Here is a 16,600-nt window from a genome sequence, read left to right on the forward strand (position 1 = left end):
AATTTAATCAATTAAATTTAGAATTTAATTTTTTTTTTAATCAGTGCCCAACTCTGTCTGAAATACATGATGGTAACTCTCGACCCCAAGTCAGATGTTTTAAGTGTGGTCAAGTGGGTCATAAAGTACCCGAATGTGAATTTATTACTATTCCTAGATGTTTTAAATGTGACAAGCCAGGTCATAAATCACATGAATGTGACAAGGTTGTGGTGTCTAAAAGTAAGTTTTTATATGAACATTGAGAGAATAAGGATCCATGTGGATCACAATAGCCACCGATAAGGGCACACATCTGTGTCGAAATATTTGTTGGGCCACATCAGCTGGCTAGGATCCTGGATCTTCGCGTGAGAATGCAGTTCGCTAACCTCTGAGCGAATTCCCTTATGTAGATACATTATTTTTAATACATAATCTCAGTTTCAAAGAAAATTGTAACTAATTTTTTTTTTTATTATGGGCCCCTAATTTCATGAAAAAATCTTAGTCACTACTTTTTTGTTTTTGGTTTTTCACGAAAACGATTTAAAACAATTTCTTTTAACTTGGCGGGGCTGTTTGCTTACATTTAGATCTAAAAACTTGCTGTACAAATTCAAACAAAGACACTTTTCAAACAGAAGAAGGGATAGGTCAAGATTTCCACTGAAGAGCCATTTTAGTAGAATGTACGCTCTCATCGCCAGCATAGTATCGTCAAGAAATAATCTATAATTCTGAAAAATTTATTTAGAAATTTTCATTTTACTGTTTGTTTATAGATGTTTCAAGTTTTTGTCACGGTTTTTTCCAATTAAGGCAGAATTTTTCAAAATCTCACCCTTAGGAAGCCAGGAAACTCAGTGGAACACTATGTTACCCCTATGTTACACCCTTTCTTGGCGGTACTGTTTGACGGTTTTCCCCTCTCACCTTTTTCCTGTTTCTGTCTACCCATTTGTAGTCAGTCGACATCCCTGCCCTGCTCTGCCTCACATCTAATACGTATCCGCTGTATATACCGCTTCATAGTTGTCCGACATCCGGTTCTGCTATACTTCTCATCTAGTTCGCGAACGCTGCATCCCCGCATCATCACGCGACTACTTCTTGCTCTGCCAAAGAAACCTTATGGCCTATAACGCGTCTGAGGGTCAACGCAGCTACTAGTTCGTGAGTCTACGCCTGGCCAGCTGTACGCTTTAAGTACCGCTTCTAGTACGTCCACAACGCTTCATCGTTATCTACTTCCGTCACTCGAGTCTGCCTGTTGGTGTACTTCTTACCGCATCTCAGCCTGCTGATAGCTAGCACTTCGCTTCATCCGCATCTAGTGCACTGATTGTACTGTTACCCCTTCCTCATCTGCATCTAGTGCACTTGGTGCACTATTACCCTTCAGTCTTCCACTTACCCCGCTATCCAATTCTGATACGCCTCTTTGGGCCTAAGCCCAAATATTTCCTACCTTTCTAGTTAGGAGCTTAACTACACATTACACACACACACACACACACACACACACACACACACACACACACACACACATTTTTACACAATTGTATACCTAAGCTCCTTAACAGTTCCTACTCCTTTCTACCGCTTATTTAGAGATCCTTCACCGCCTGGCGAATGCTGTGTGCGCTCGCTTCCGGTACTTCAAAGGTAACTGTTTTCTTGACCGTTTTTTATTCCTATATATTTTATAAGCATTATTTACTATAATCGATTGCCGTGCTCCCCCTCGGGCACATATCGATTTCAAATCGCGTTCGCGTCATCTTCTCCCCTACGCATCTGGGTGTAAGCTTTACGCGCTTACAACTAATGTAACTAAATTCCTCGCTCGTGTATGTTTTCTCAGATTTTGTGATAATTTTATGAATAGTAATTAGGTTTTTATACATATTTCCATCTAAAATGCCTGACAGTTATATTTGAAACTAGGAAATTTATGGCATTTTCCCGGGTTAGAGTTCTCTCGGAGAACTGCTACGTTGTACTTTTACTAAATTAATACTTCAGTATAATTTACTATTTTGCCACATGTACGGATGTTAAAGAATTTGCAAATTTGAGGAAAATCTGTTTTTATGGAATTTATAGTGGTCTGTTTTTTTCTTTATTCCAGATCTGGAGGAAAAAGTCCAACAGCTGGAAGGCCAACTTGACAAAAGTAATTAAAATATTTCTCTCTCCAGTAACAAAGAAATGATTGTATTTCATTAAAAACTAACTTTTTTCTTTTTTGTTCTCAGTCATCAAGCTGAATGAACAAGGTAAGTTTTTAATTTGAATGAAAAAAGAAAAAAAATCAATAATTTATAGCTCTTGCTCTAAGGAGAAATTCTACGATCCTGATAAATTTGGGAAAATATATTTCCGGGATCTCATAAACGAAAAAAAGAAAGAGATGCGAATTCCTTAATCTTGACATTTTAAGAAGCTACTAACCGCCAAGTGTATTTGTAAATTAATTTGTGTGTTGTTACAGAAAAAAAATCTACAGAAAATGAAGCTTCTTCTTCTGAGAATGCCAAAGAAAACTCTGAAGCCTTTAACAATCCTTTTTACAAGTAAGTGGAGATTTTTTCCTCCCTTTCGCAAAGCTCAAAATTTTGCCCAAAGACAGTTTATAGAGAATGGGTATGGTTGACCCCTCCACAGTGTAATTTCATTAGATTAGTACATCATTACCATTAGTCTGTTTGTGAGAATTAAATGTATAGCTAAAATTCTTAGTTTGATGAAAATCCCTGTGCTCATAAACTTTTTTTATAATTATTTTTTTTAAAAGTCGAAGAAAATTTTTAAGTCAGAACCTCGAGATTTGTAGGCAAAGCAAGTCGAATCAGTGTTCTAAACAGAATTCTTGTTTAACTACAATAATGATTAATAGTGTTTTTTCGATTTGATTGCAGGACATCTCCAACAAAATTTGATTCTCAAAATAACATGAATTCGACTGATTTGGCCGGAACTCCGCTGCAATTTAATTCACCAACACCGCCAGCTCTAGCTCCAGCTCCTGCTCCAGCTCCAGCAATGCAACAGACGCCGATGTTTTCACAGCCACTAAACTTTCTTCCTCACAACCAGAGAGCAAATGAACCCTTTCCAAATGAATTGCCCAGTAACTCTCCACTGATGTGTCTATATCCAAATAATCAACCACTATATCCACAACCCTCAACGTCTAATGCATTCATTCAGCAACAACATGCTTTTCCAAATAATCAGCCCTTACGGCAAGAGTTTAACAATAGCAATCCACAATCTACTTCCAATCAAAATGCACCGTTCAGTAAACCCATTCAAAATCAGCCAAATGAATTCAATCAGAACAGGAATTCAACTGATCAGCAACAACAGCCTTGTTCAAGTAATCAGAATGCCCAACAACAACAATTTAAAAATAGCAACCCACAATCTACTTTTAATCTAACTGCACCGTTCAGTAAACCCTTTCAAAATCAGCCAAATGAATTTAATCAGAACAGGAATTCAACGGATCAGCAACAACAGCCATGTTCAAGTAATCAGAATGCCCAACAAGAACAATTTAAAAATAGCAACCCACAATCTACTTTTAATCTAACTGCACCGTTCAGTAAACCCTTTCAAAATCAGCCAAATGAATTTAATCAGAACAGGAATTCAACGGATCAGCAACAACAGCCTTGTCCAAGTAATCAGAATGCCCAACATCGACAGTTTAAAAATAGTAACCCACAATCTACTTCCAATCAAAATGCACCGTTCAGTAAACCCTTTCAAAATCAGCCAAATGAATTTAATCAGAACAGGAATTCAACGGATCAGCAACAACAGCCTTGTTCAAGTAATCAGAATGCCCAACAACAACAATTTAAAAATAGCAACCCACAATCTACTTTTAATCTAACTGCACCGTTCAGTAAACCCTTTCAAAATCAGCCAAATGAATTTAATCAGAACAGGAATTCAACGGATCAGCAACAACAGCCTTGTCCAAGTAATCAGAATGCCCAACAACAACAATTTAAAAATAGCAACCCACAATCTACTTTTAATCTAACTGCACCGTTCAGTAAACCCTTTCAAAATCAGCCAAATGAATTTAATCAGAACAGGGATTCAACGGATCAGCAACAACAGCCTTGTCCAAGTAATCAGAATGCCCAACATCGACAGTTTAAAAATAGTAACCCACAATCTACTTCCAATCAAAATGCACCGTTCAGTAAACCCTTTCAAAATCAGCCAAATGAATTCAATCAGAACAGGAATTCAACGGATCAGCAACAACAGCCTTGTCCAAGTAATCAGAATGCCCAACATCGACAGTTTAAGAATAGCAACCCTCAATCTACTTCCAATCAGAATGCACCGTTCAGTAAACCCTTTCAAAATCAGCCAAATGAATTCAATCAGAACAGGAATTCAACGGATCAGCAACAACAGCCTTGTCCAAGTAATCAGAATGCCCAACATCGACAATTTAAGAATAGCAACCCTCAATCTACTTCCAATCAGAATGCACCTTTCAATAAACCCTTTCAAATTCAGCCAAATGAATTTAATCAGAACAGGAATTCAACGGATCAGCAACAACAGCCTTGCCCAAGTAATCAGAATGCCCAACAACAACAATTTAAAAATAGCAACCCACAATCTACTTTTAATCTAACTGCACCGTTCAGTAAACCCTTTCAAAATCAGCCAAATGAATTTAATCAGAACAGGGATTCAACGGATCAGCAACAACAGCCTTGTCCAAGTAATCAGAATGCCCAACAACAACAATTTAAAAATAGCAACCCACATTCTACTTTTAATCTAACTGCACTGTTCAGTAAACCCTTTCAAAATCAGCCAAATGAATTTAATCAGAACAGGGATTCAACGGATCAGCAACAACAGCCTTGTCCAAGTAATCAGAATGCCCAACATCGACAGTTTAAAAATAGTAACCCACAATCTACTTCCAATCAAAATGCACCGTTCAGTAAACCCTTTCAAAATCAGCTAAATGAATTCAATCAGAACAGGGATTCAATGGATCAGGATCAACAGCGTTTTACAAATAATCAGAATGCCCAACATCGACAATTTAAGAATAGCAACCCACAATCTACTTTTAATCTAACTGCACCGTTCAGTAAACCCTTTCAAAATCAGCCAAATGAATTTAGTCAGAACAGGAATTCAACGGATCAACAACAACAGCGTTTTACAAATAATCAGAATGCCCAACAACGACAATTTAAAAATAGCAACCCACAATCTACTACTTACGATCAAAAAGAACGATTCAATAAATCCTTACAAAATAAGCCAAATGAATTTAATCAGAACAGGAATTCAACAGAATTTAGTACTAACCAACGAAGGGGTGGACATTTTGGAGGCCGATGTGGGTTTAACAGGTAAGTTGGTAATATACGAGTATTTCCTGTTTAACTTAACTAAGTTTAAGGTTCTAGGTTGCAGAATCTGCGGGGTAGCCGACCTTTGCATACCATCACTAATTTTCTTTTTTCTTTTATTTTTTGAAGACCGAGTTCAGAAGCGCCATATAACTCGGGAACACTTACGTTCATAGTTAGGGGTTGGTAAATAGAGACAGGGATAGAATAATCCTTGTCCTTCGCCTAAGGATGAAAAAGGATAACTTTATCACGCAGTTAAATTGATTTATTTACCAATCCGTAATAATCCTCACCAACTTCGATGCAATTTCCTAATTGCTTACGAATATTCTTATTCCTTCAGCGTAAAGCCTCTATCCTAAAACGAAGAAGTCACCTTGATCTCGAAGCAAGTTTCATACTTTTTTCTTCGCGGTTCTCAATCATGTTTCTTAATTATTTCTGCATAACTTAATGCTGTAATAATGTATTACTGCTACTACTATTAGCGCTACAGCCCATTACTGGGCCTTGGCCTCCACAATCCGCTTCCGTCAGTCCTCCCTATCCATTGCAGCAACCTTCCAATTCCTCACACCTAGCAGGTTTCTGGCATGCATGCCTAGCCCCATCATTCCATCTTAATTTAGATCTGCCCACTCTCCTGACTCTATGTACATCTTCTTGCAGAAGCCGTCTGGGTGTTTCCAAATCAGACATTCTTGTAATAATGTATAGTAAATAGTAATAGTATATAGTAAACAACTAATAGTAAAAATTATTATTTTAAATCATACATATAAACTGCGATAGATAAAGTTGTTTGAAGTTTCACGCAGACTTCTTTTTTCTAGAGGCAATGGAAACAGAGGTGGTTGGAAAAATCATAATGGTAACAATAATTCGAAAAATGGCAATTATGGAAATAGAGGCAGAGGAGGTTTTGCCAAAAGAAATCAAAATAATTCTGAATATTCTCTTTTTGTCGGTGGAAGATCAAATCAAACCAAGTGGGTATCACATGTAAATTTGTTTTGTTTTTTTTTAAATTATAATTTTCATGTTAAATAATTTATATTGTTAAATAATAGATCGAATGATGCGGAAACAAATTCTTCTGATGAAAAAGGTGACTTTTCGAAGACTGCGATAGTTGAACGGTAAGATTAAATCAATATGAATTCGACTTTCTTCAATCAAGCCTTATTGAATTTGGTGTACTCATTGTTATAAATGGGCATATTTAGGAGAATAAGATTTTTTCCCATTCTGGTTTATCTTCTTAAAAAAACAAACTTTTTTTGTAATGGTTGCAGACTAATTCTTGTTAATTATAGTGTGAGAGATGAAACGTCTTGGAAACTGACTGAGGCGCCTATCCAATTCTTATGACCCCTTAATAGAAGTAAATTTCTGCTAGAAGAAACTTGCTCCTGTTTCATGAAGTTAAATCCTAAGAATTTAGAGCTTTCAGCTTAAGCTGTCTAGTCTAGTCGAGCTGATACAAAATCCTTTTGGAATTTCGAGTTCTGTATCCGCTTATTCAAAAAACTAGCATAGAGTCGAGACAGGATTATAGTCTTACATTTACCATGACTGACTTGGAAACCCGCACACACGACTTAAACGAACTGAAGTTAACAGGCGTTATCGACTACTTAAAAGACTACTAGAACAACGTTCAAAACTTTCACTAAATAACAAACGACTGATTTACAATTCTATACTAAAACCCGCCTGGTATTGAACTGTGGAGTTCAACACAACGCTCCAATCTTCACAGAATTTAATCTTTTCCATATAAAATTCTCCGCACTATCGTTAAACCGCTCCATTTTACGTTTCAAATCTAACTATCCACACACAGATCTGGAAATTCCGTTTGTAGGTCCAGGTTGCACGAACTCGCTATAAAAGTTTTCAACAGAACTTGCACTCTCATTCCAATCCTCTTGTCCGCTGCCATTTATCATCTCATCACCATCCAGATCATCCTCCCCAGACTATTAAAATCAGCCAATGGACTCGCGATTTTCTCTCTTTTAAGGAGAGTAGTTAATCCTGGGAGACGACTTAGGGAGTGTTATCACTGGGTAACTTCTCCCCTCAATTAGTGAGTTTGTAGTGGTGTCAGTTATTATACATTGTTACAAATAGTGTATCTAGCGCTGGTCTAACTTAACAAATAAATAAATAAATAAATAAACATTTACCAAGAGATAGAACTGAAGTTATAATCAGATGTTACGCCATAAGACACATTGTTAACTAGTCTCCCTTTTCAGAATGACCTGTAAGAATGATTAAAAATAACGTCTCCGTCACTTTCTATGATTGATGAATTTTAATTTATTTTTTAAATTTATATAATTGGTATAGAAGAATCCTTGTAAATATCCTTGAAGTTATTATGAGATCTTTTACTATTCAACCAATTGTTAACCTGCCCTCCTTTGAGAGCATCAAGTCTCTGGTTTGACACCTGATCACTACTCGTAAGTGCTATACGGATATTTCCAGACTAGATGGGAAGTCTGGAGCAACAGTCCACCACTTTTAAACTTGACTGTACTCTTGGCGGCGAAAACTTGATTCTAGTCAAAACATCTATGGGAAATCTTGGTTCAAATAGTGTTTTGGATTATCGGATACAGAACTCAACTTTCTAAAAGGAATAATAGTATCTGGCTGGAAGGACAGTCAGGCTGCGCTGAGTGCGCTAAGTTCTTGTTTCCTTACCTCGATATTGGATTGAATTAAGGGGAAGTCGTGCGAGTGTTCACACTGATTTTTTTGTTTTGTTTTAATTACAGAAAGGAAATTAATGAAGAGCGGAAGAATAGAAATCACCAAGGAGTTATCAGAGGAGGGATTCATAAAGAAAGGTACGTAAGAAATAAATTCTTTTTTTATTATAAATTGAGTCGAACAGATTGAGTTTCTTCTGCTAAATTAAGTTTCAAAGAAAGGTTTAAATATCGAAATTACCTCAAGGATATTTTTCTCGTTACTATGTACACCTGTTGAGCATGGTAGCCTTGTAAAGAGGATGAAATAGCGTTCCAACACAGGCGACGCTATGCTTTACAGTAAACTATTCGCATGGACCACGATTTTATGAGATCCTTTTAAGAAATTGTGTGGGAGTCATACATCCTTTTAACTGAGTGTCGTTTTATTGCTCAAGAAAGTTTATTCTAATTAATAAAAATAATAATTGAAAAACAAATAATTTCTTTGTTTGAAGCGAATTTGACTTTGTAAATTGCAGAAAGAAACCTTAAACTTTGTTGACCAATAATTTTTATATTTTGATTTTTTTTTCTTTCTAATTTTACCTATAGGGTAATCATGAAAGGAAGAGACCCGCATAAGGTGCACAGTCCACTACCCAAGAAAAATGATTGCAGCAGGTAACTAACAGAATAATTAATACTTCCACTTTAAATAGCTTCTGAAAAGAATATTATTACTTATCTTCATCAGCAATGAAGACGAAATCCCTACACCTAACGGATTAATGAATGAAAATCCGAAACCGGTTAATGACACAATAAATATGCGTGCTAGAATGGGCTAAAATTAAATTATTATCTTAAACACTTCAGGACCTAACTACATTTTGTTTTTCCCCTAAATTTTTTGTATTTTATTTTATTGTAAATTTTTGAAATTTAAATCGCGTCAATACCTAAGGTACTTTGCGCTGGGGCGGCTTTTTTCAGTGTCCTGCTGGCCTCAGGACACTGTTCACTCGTTACAGACAACGCTGTCCATCACCAGACAGTGAATTGTAAAAAAAACTCCTAGATTACTATCAAGGGCAAACATCTAGAGTCGATCCCAGCCAATCCAGTACCAGCTAACTACTGAGCTAGTCCCATAACTATGAGCTACCTATATATTGATACCTATAATCAATCTTATTGCTAATTTAGATTTAGAGTAAGGGGTTATTTCAAATTAAAAATTAAATTAGTTAAAAAAAGAAAGCAGAATTCAAACCCTTGAAAATTGAAGTAAGAGAAATTCTTTATGAGTGTTTCATGCCGAATACTTTTAAAACAAAAATATATTTCATTACTGCTGCAAATAAGGCGCCACGGTAGCCGAGCGATTAAGAGGCGAGACCTGCAAAGCTAATATGCATTGTGGTACTGGGTTCGATTCCCGGGTCTTTAGGCCTTGGATTTTATTTAAAGGTTAATTAAAGAAATTTATAGTAAAGTATGTTTGCTAGTCGCCTACGTCCACTGTCACCTAATTTGGTACTTGGATATAAAGCCTGCCTGAAAAAAATAGGCAATTACTTTACTGCTGCTAATAATCTATGTGACACAATTTTGCTAGACTTTTCATTATTTTGAATTCAGTGATAGTGATTCAGCCAGCACTGGACATGAGACAGCATGTAATATTCCTAAACAGAAGAAAAAAAAATCTAGATCTCGAACTGAAAAAAAGAAAAAAGAAGTCTGTCCTGATTCAACGGAAAACTCAGAGTAATTGTTTAGCATAATTTTAATATAATGAAAACTTTGTTTTGGATTACAGAAAAATAAACTTGTTTTTATTATTTCCACTTTTGCAGAGATAATAAATCTGGAGGAGTAGTTCAGGAAAAGGAAGAAAATCTACCGCTCTCAAGTTAGTATTTACAATAACAGTTTATTACCTACCTCTGTTTATGGTGTTAAGACAAAAAGGCGATGTTTTTTTTTTTGTTATGATTTGTGAATCGATTGATTAATGTTCGTTAGATATCCCATTGATTGGCTCCTGTAAGTCAGCTCTCTGTTCGCAGTTGGATCCGACTCTGACACCATTTCACTTCGGATTCTTATTCCATGAAATACCCGAGCCTCAGCCACCGCTACGAGTTCCACCTATCACTCTGTCTCTTTTGCAGAAGATACTCTCCACCTCCGCTGACTGAAGGATTTCAAACCCTTCTTCCACATAAGCGGTTAGAGGCCAAGACCTGCAAAGTTAAATTATATTCTGGTACAAGGTTTCATATTCCTGGGCCTTGCAGTTTGGTGGTATGAGAATTTAACAGTAAAGTATGATTCTCCTAGTTTTGGCCTAGACTTTTATTTAATGGTTAATAAAAATTGACTTTATCGTAAAGTATGTTTGCTTGTCCATCTCCGTCCACAAAATCCGATCGGTAGTTGGAATTAAAGTACGCCTGAAAGGTAGGCATTATTTTAATTATTTTTTTTTTTTTTCCTTTCTTACTTAAATTTTAAGCGATTGTAGCACTCCGTTTCAGCTCCGTTTCTCTCGCATCATTTCCATGGTTTTAGTTTTGAAAAAGTTGTAAAACCTAACATTTAGTTATTGGTTTTCTAATCGAGGGATGCTTGCCTAAATCTAAGTATAGACCGTAGTTGGGTACCTTCTTGTCAAGCGCTGGTCAAAGACCTGGGTGGCTGGAGAGTAGTTGTTTAGGACCAGCATGCAATGTCCCACTAACCTCTGCTAATCAAGGCAAACGCCACATCTAACGTAACATAGTGGCCTTATGCCTACTTTATACCTCCAGATATCCTGCAACAGGCAAAGAATTGGAGTTTATTTCACATCAAATGTATATATCTTTTATATATAATAATCTAATTATACATGCAATCAATCTACGAAAAAAATCTATCCTCAGTCAAAGAGACAACAAATAATTATTTTACTTTTTTTTTCAACAGAAACAAATCTTGGCGAAGGTGGCATTTTGATGAAATATATTGGAAGTACCATTCCTAATATTGCTGACGCCATCAATGATAATGTTTCGGTAAGTAGATTTTTTAAATTTCTTAAAGTATCTTAATAGACATGAAAAATAAAAAATCAAAAACAAATCAAGCACATTATCTCGACTTTCTCAATCTACAAGTCTGGACATTCTAACTTAAATGTTTTTTAAATTATGAATTTTGAAAATTATTGGAATTCTTACCGACATATTTTAAACTTCCATATTTCTCCGAAATGACATTTTAAAGATAACCTAAATTCGTCTTCAGAATGCCCTCCTAAGGCTGGAAACATAGTGGAGCGGCGAGCAAAGCGGCGATGATAGCGAAGAGCAAAGCGGCGAAATCAAACACGAGTAAACAAATGGGACCGCGCATAGTGGCGAGCAAAGCGAAGATAGAGCAACGCTATCTATAAAGAGTGGAGCAAAGCGTTATGACATGTTTGATTTTTTCGCTCTCATCGCGCTCAATTTGTAAAGGTTATTTTTCAAAGGTTATGGATATTGATACATTTATTGGTTTAGTTTGTTTAAAGAAACCTCTGTGGGACCGTAATAGTTGCGAAGCTACAACAGTTTTTAACAATTAATAATTAATCGTTAAAATTAATTAACAATTAGTAGTTAATGGAGAATTCAGGTAATTTTTGCTACATTTAATTTGGTTCTCAATCCCTTAATGCTAACTTTCATCTAAATACTAGGCAAAATTAAATTAAATTTTCACGTCCTACTACTTCTGATCAGAACGAGTTCTCCAATCCTTCTTCTGTAGCGTCGTACTACTCCAGTTTTTCAGATGAACAACATTAATTTACGACTGATTTAATAATTATTAGTAATAATAAAGTGATTTAATAAAATTATTGTTTTTTTTTAATTGACTAATTTCTTTTTATCTGTATATATTTCTATTTTGTTTTTATTTATTCTTTTCTAACCTTAGAAGTCTTCTAAGGCTGGAAACATAGTGGCGCGGCGAGCAAAGCGGCGATGATAGCTGCTTCAAATCAAAGAGAGCGACGAGCAGCGAGCAAAGAGTCGCATGCACATAGTGACGAGTTTAGTCGCGTTTCTCCTTTCGACGAAACAAGATGGAGGAACTATTTTTATATGAAAATTCTTCGTTGAAACTTTGGTATTTGCAGCAGCTTAGTAGTAGGAGCTGCAGTGTACATGACATAAATAAGTCTAGAAATGAACTTGGTGAATTTCATCACTTGTACCAACAACTTCGGGAGCATCCTGGCAAGTTTCATGCGTATTTTCGAATGTCTATATCAACATTTGATTACATACTAGCCCAGTGTAACCCCATTAATCAAAATCAAATTTTATTGTTTTTGAGTAATACAGCTCATAACATGAGTTAGGCACAATATAAAAAAAATTAACTATGTAGGTTAATAACTAAATACAAATCTGTGTAACCCCATTAATCCTAGCAGTTACTTTAAGATAAGAAAATCAAAATAAATAGAAATATATACAGATAAAAAGAAATTAGTCAATTAAAAAAAAACAATAATTTTATTAAATCACTACACCATGATTTGTCGTAAATTAATGTTGTTCATCTGAAAAACTGGAGTAGTACGACGCTACAGAAGGATTGGAGAATTCGTCCTGATCAGAAGTAGTAGGACGTGAAAATGTAATTTAATTTTGCCTAGTATTTAGATGAAAGTTAGCATTAAGGGATTGAGAACCAAATTAAATGTAGCAAAAATTACCTGAATTCTCCATTAACTACTAATTGTTAATTAATTTAAACTATTAATTATTAAAAACTATTGTAGCTTCACAAATACTATGGCCCCACAGAGGTTTCTTTAAACAAACTAAACCAATAATGTATCAATATCCATAACCTTTGAAAAATAACCTTTACAAATTGAGCGCGATGAGAGCGAAGAAATCAAACATGTCATAACGCTTTGCTCCACTCTCTATAGATAGCGTTGCTCTATCTTCGCTTTAGGCTGGAAACATAGTGGAGCGGCGAGCAAAGCGGCGATGATAGCGAAGAGCAAAGCGGCAAAAACAAAAACTAGAAATAGATAGAGTTGCTCTATCTTCGCTTTGCTCGCCACTATGCGCGGTCCCATATGTTAACTTTTGTTTGATTTCGCCGCTTCGCTCTTCGCTATCATCGCCGCTTTGCTCGCCGCTCCACTGTTTCCAGCCTTACTCGCCACTATGCGCGGTCCCATATGTTTACTTGTGTTTGATTTCGCCGCTTTGCTCGCCGCTCCACTATGTTTCCAGCCTAAGAAGAGAATTTCCATAGCAACATTATTCAAATAAAAGTTATTGATGTACATGTACCTTATGTACATGTGACGAAACTTTCACTTCTGGCAGTAGAATTTTCTGCGAATTCGGAATTTCAGGTATTCAATTAGCCCACCTATACAAGACAACATCATAAAGAGACAGGATCAGGAAATGACGACACATTCTTCCTGCAATATATTTGGGAGACGCATACAAATCGTTCAACCTGAAAAAAAAAAAACTGTACAAAGTAAAAGGGTAGATCAAAATGTGTGCATAAGTATACAAAATTTGAGAGAAATAAAACTGTTGAAGCCACTTTTGATGTGGAAAGAAAATACCAAGATAATCCATTCAGTAGAGAGGTTCTTTCAGTTGAAGGAATTTTGATCGCTTGGTTACTCCAATCTTAAGTATAAGGTTGTTTTTATCTATTTTAATAATAAAAAAAACAAATTGAAAATTAATTAATTTTATTTTTTTATCGGGTTAATTTAGCTATACCATAAAGTGGAAGGTGTAATGATGATGTCTGACCCGACTTCAGATGAACCAGTAATGGAACGAGCAAAAAATCTTATTCATATAATTGAATTCAAACTTCAGCATCCTAAAGCTAAATCATTTTTTTGTTAATTCTTTTTAATAATTTTGTTTTTTATAATATTTCTTTGGTGATAGTTTTTTTTTTTCAATTTTGGAGAAGTATGAAAAATTTTATATTATTGTTTGAATCACGATATTTGTTTTAACCCTTTCTGGACCGAATTATTTTATAGAAAAAAATGTAAAAATCACGACTTGTGCTGTCTTAACAGACATGAAAGAAAACTAAAATGATGCCATTGTATCATTTGGACAAAATTAAGCATGAAAAAATACATTTTAAACTTGTGATGCCATATGGCATCAGCGAGCTGAAAAGGGTTAATTGTAAGAAACTTATTTCATAAGTATAATAATTATTATGGTAATAATAACAGTTCAAATTATGAATTGTATTCTGAAAAAAAAAAAAAAAACTTTACATATAATTATTAGAATTAATATACATACATATATGTTATGAGTAGGATTTTAATGAAATGCCCTAAAGTGAAAAAGATGTTGAATAATTGAAAGTTTTGTGGTCATTGAAAGTTGTAATATTTAAGTAAATTTTTACCTGTATGTGTAAACTTGTGGGTGAAATTTAAGAAGAGATTTGCAATCATTTGCTCAGAGCTTCAATATGCAGTATACGATGTACTATGTTTTGAAAAGTGCAGGTTAATTATTCGTTGCTATGGCAACGGTCTTTTGTCTATCGACTTGGTAGTGAAGGAAGCTACAGTTGTGTTCAATCAACAATTGGGATTTCTTTACATTATCTAGGATGTTGGTAGATTCTTATTGTGAAAATAAGATAAATAATATTATTAAAACATTAAACCTGATGAGGCATGTGTAAATTTTTTACGAGTAACAACAAAAAATCTAAAATTGTCTTAGCTTCAGAGGATAATTACGAGTTTTTTTGTTTCAATATCTTTGTACTGCCACAATTAACTATTCCATTTTTTATAACTTAATTAATTCAATTAAATGTAAAAGATTTCCTAGCTGGGAAAACTTTAATAAGAAAATTATTTGTCAAAGTTATAGTGTATTACTAGGGACAGGGACAAGAAGCACAATTTTCTACAAGTAAGTTGGTGCAACGTTTCGAAAATCTTGAGCGTCCTTCTTCGGCAAGTTGAGAAGTGAGGGTTTATTTTCTTAATTATTTGTTATAGTTAAAATTATGTTGTGGTGAAATGATTTTGGGCTAAAAGTCTATTGAGAGATTTTTTTTATTATACCCTATTGTTGGTAATCTTAAGGAAAATAATAATTAATAAAATTTATATTGATAAGAATATTTTTTAAAAAGTGAAATGTTTTTCTATTTTTTTAAGGACTTGTAAAATTAATTAAAACGGATTTGATTGGTCTGAAGTTTTCAGTCAACTTTGATAGAAACGCATATTTTGTATTTATAAAAATACATTTTTTTTACAAGTGCCTTAATAGTGGTTATGAAGCGAGGCTTTCTAAGTGGGAGATTTCCAGTTAGAATCTCGCGTATAGCCATCCAAGACACCTATTCGGTAATTGGACGTTAAGTACAAGTGCCTTGTTTTTTTGTAGTTATGAAGCGTGGCTTTGTAAGTGGGAGATTCCCAGTAAGAATACCGCGTATAGCTACTTTTTTTTTGTTAGAAAAAAAAATGTTAATGGTAAAGTATGAGCTTCTGCTCGCCATCCAAGACACCTACATATTTGGTAATTGGTCGTTAAGCCCTGCTGAAAAAGTAGGCAATTTCTTTACTTTACTTTTACAAGTGCCTTGTTTATAAATATAGATCGTATCATACGGTCATTTATTGTTTGACGAACTTATAATAATGAAAGGTTACGATAAGTAAGAAATTAGAAGTAAGGTTATGATATATAATAATGAAAGGTTACGATAAGTAAGAAATTAGAAGTAAGGTTATGATATATAATAATGAAAGGTTACGATAAGTAAGAAATTAGAAGTAAGGTTATGTTATATAATGATGAAAGGTTACGATAAGTAAGAAATTAGAAGTAAAGGTTATGATATATAATAATGAAAGGTTACGATAAGTAAGAAATTAGAAGTAAGGTTATGATATATAATAATGAAAGGTTACGATAAGTAAGAAATTAGAAGTAAGGTTATGATATATTAATGAAAGATTACGATAAGTAAGAAATTAGAAGTAAGGTTATGATATATAATGATGAAAGGTTACGATAAGTAAGAAATTAGAAGTAAAGGTTATGATATATAATAATAAAAGGTTACGATAAGTAAGAAATTAGAAGTAAGGTTATGATATAAAAAAGAGAAAGTAAAAAAGGATTCAAAAGTATGGATTAATGCAAGTTTGTGAAAAGAGAATGTGGTACTCACTTATGAGGGCGGAGAAAATAAACATTTATATAATAAATTACACGAAGCACTTGTTTGCTTGGTGAATTTTAATCGAAGTTATGTATCTAAATAAAAATTACTTCGAAAATGAATCGTATTTCTTGGTTTTTACAACTGTTACCTTTTTCTTTTTAGATCCGTTGTTTCCCCACTGGTTCCAGAATGGATAACTCACATTAGCTGCCGTTCACGAACGAACGAACAAAGAAC

General features: G+C 34.6%; 1 protein-coding gene across 1 annotated transcript; it reads left to right on the plus strand.

Annotated features, from left to right (window-relative positions):
- On the plus strand, nucleotides 1–16,482 carry LOC141453597 (uncharacterized). The gene is made up of 13 exons (XM_074126996.1): nucleotides 1–222; nucleotides 2,114–2,158; nucleotides 2,241–2,261; nucleotides 2,477–2,558; nucleotides 2,904–5,390; nucleotides 6,227–6,382; nucleotides 6,464–6,532; nucleotides 8,186–8,257; nucleotides 8,717–8,785; nucleotides 9,746–9,874; nucleotides 9,964–10,019; nucleotides 11,078–11,166; nucleotides 13,906–16,482. Exons 5-13 carry the CDS (start codon nucleotides 2,938–2,940, stop codon nucleotides 14,041–14,043), a joined length of 3,231 nt encoding a protein of 1,076 aa, XP_073983097.1. The 5' UTR covers nucleotides 1–222; nucleotides 2,114–2,158; nucleotides 2,241–2,261; nucleotides 2,477–2,558; nucleotides 2,904–2,937; the 3' UTR covers nucleotides 14,044–16,482.
- The last annotated feature ends 118 nt before the right edge of the window (nucleotides 16,483–16,600 follow it).

The sequence above is a fragment of the Rhodnius prolixus genome, unplaced genomic scaffold, assembly GCF_049639745.1.
Source record: "Rhodnius prolixus isolate KJV_2025 unplaced genomic scaffold, Rpr scaffold_3, whole genome shotgun sequence".
NCBI lineage: Eukaryota > Metazoa > Arthropoda > Insecta > Hemiptera > Reduviidae > Rhodnius > Rhodnius prolixus.

Bases quoted from the DNA above. Each gene is read 5' to 3' on its own strand.
- LOC141453597 (XM_074126996.1), top strand. From the start codon at position 2,938: ATGAATTCGACTGATTTGGCCGGAACTCCGCTGCAATTTAATTCACCA. The intron at 8,258-8,716 runs GTACGTAAGAAA...TTTTACCTATAG, and splicing joins GGAGGGATTCATAAAGAAAG to GGTAATCATGAAAGGAAGAG. The intron at 8,786-9,745 runs GTAACTAACAGA...TTTTGAATTCAG, and splicing joins AAGAAAAATGATTGCAGCAG to TGATAGTGATTCAGCCAGCA.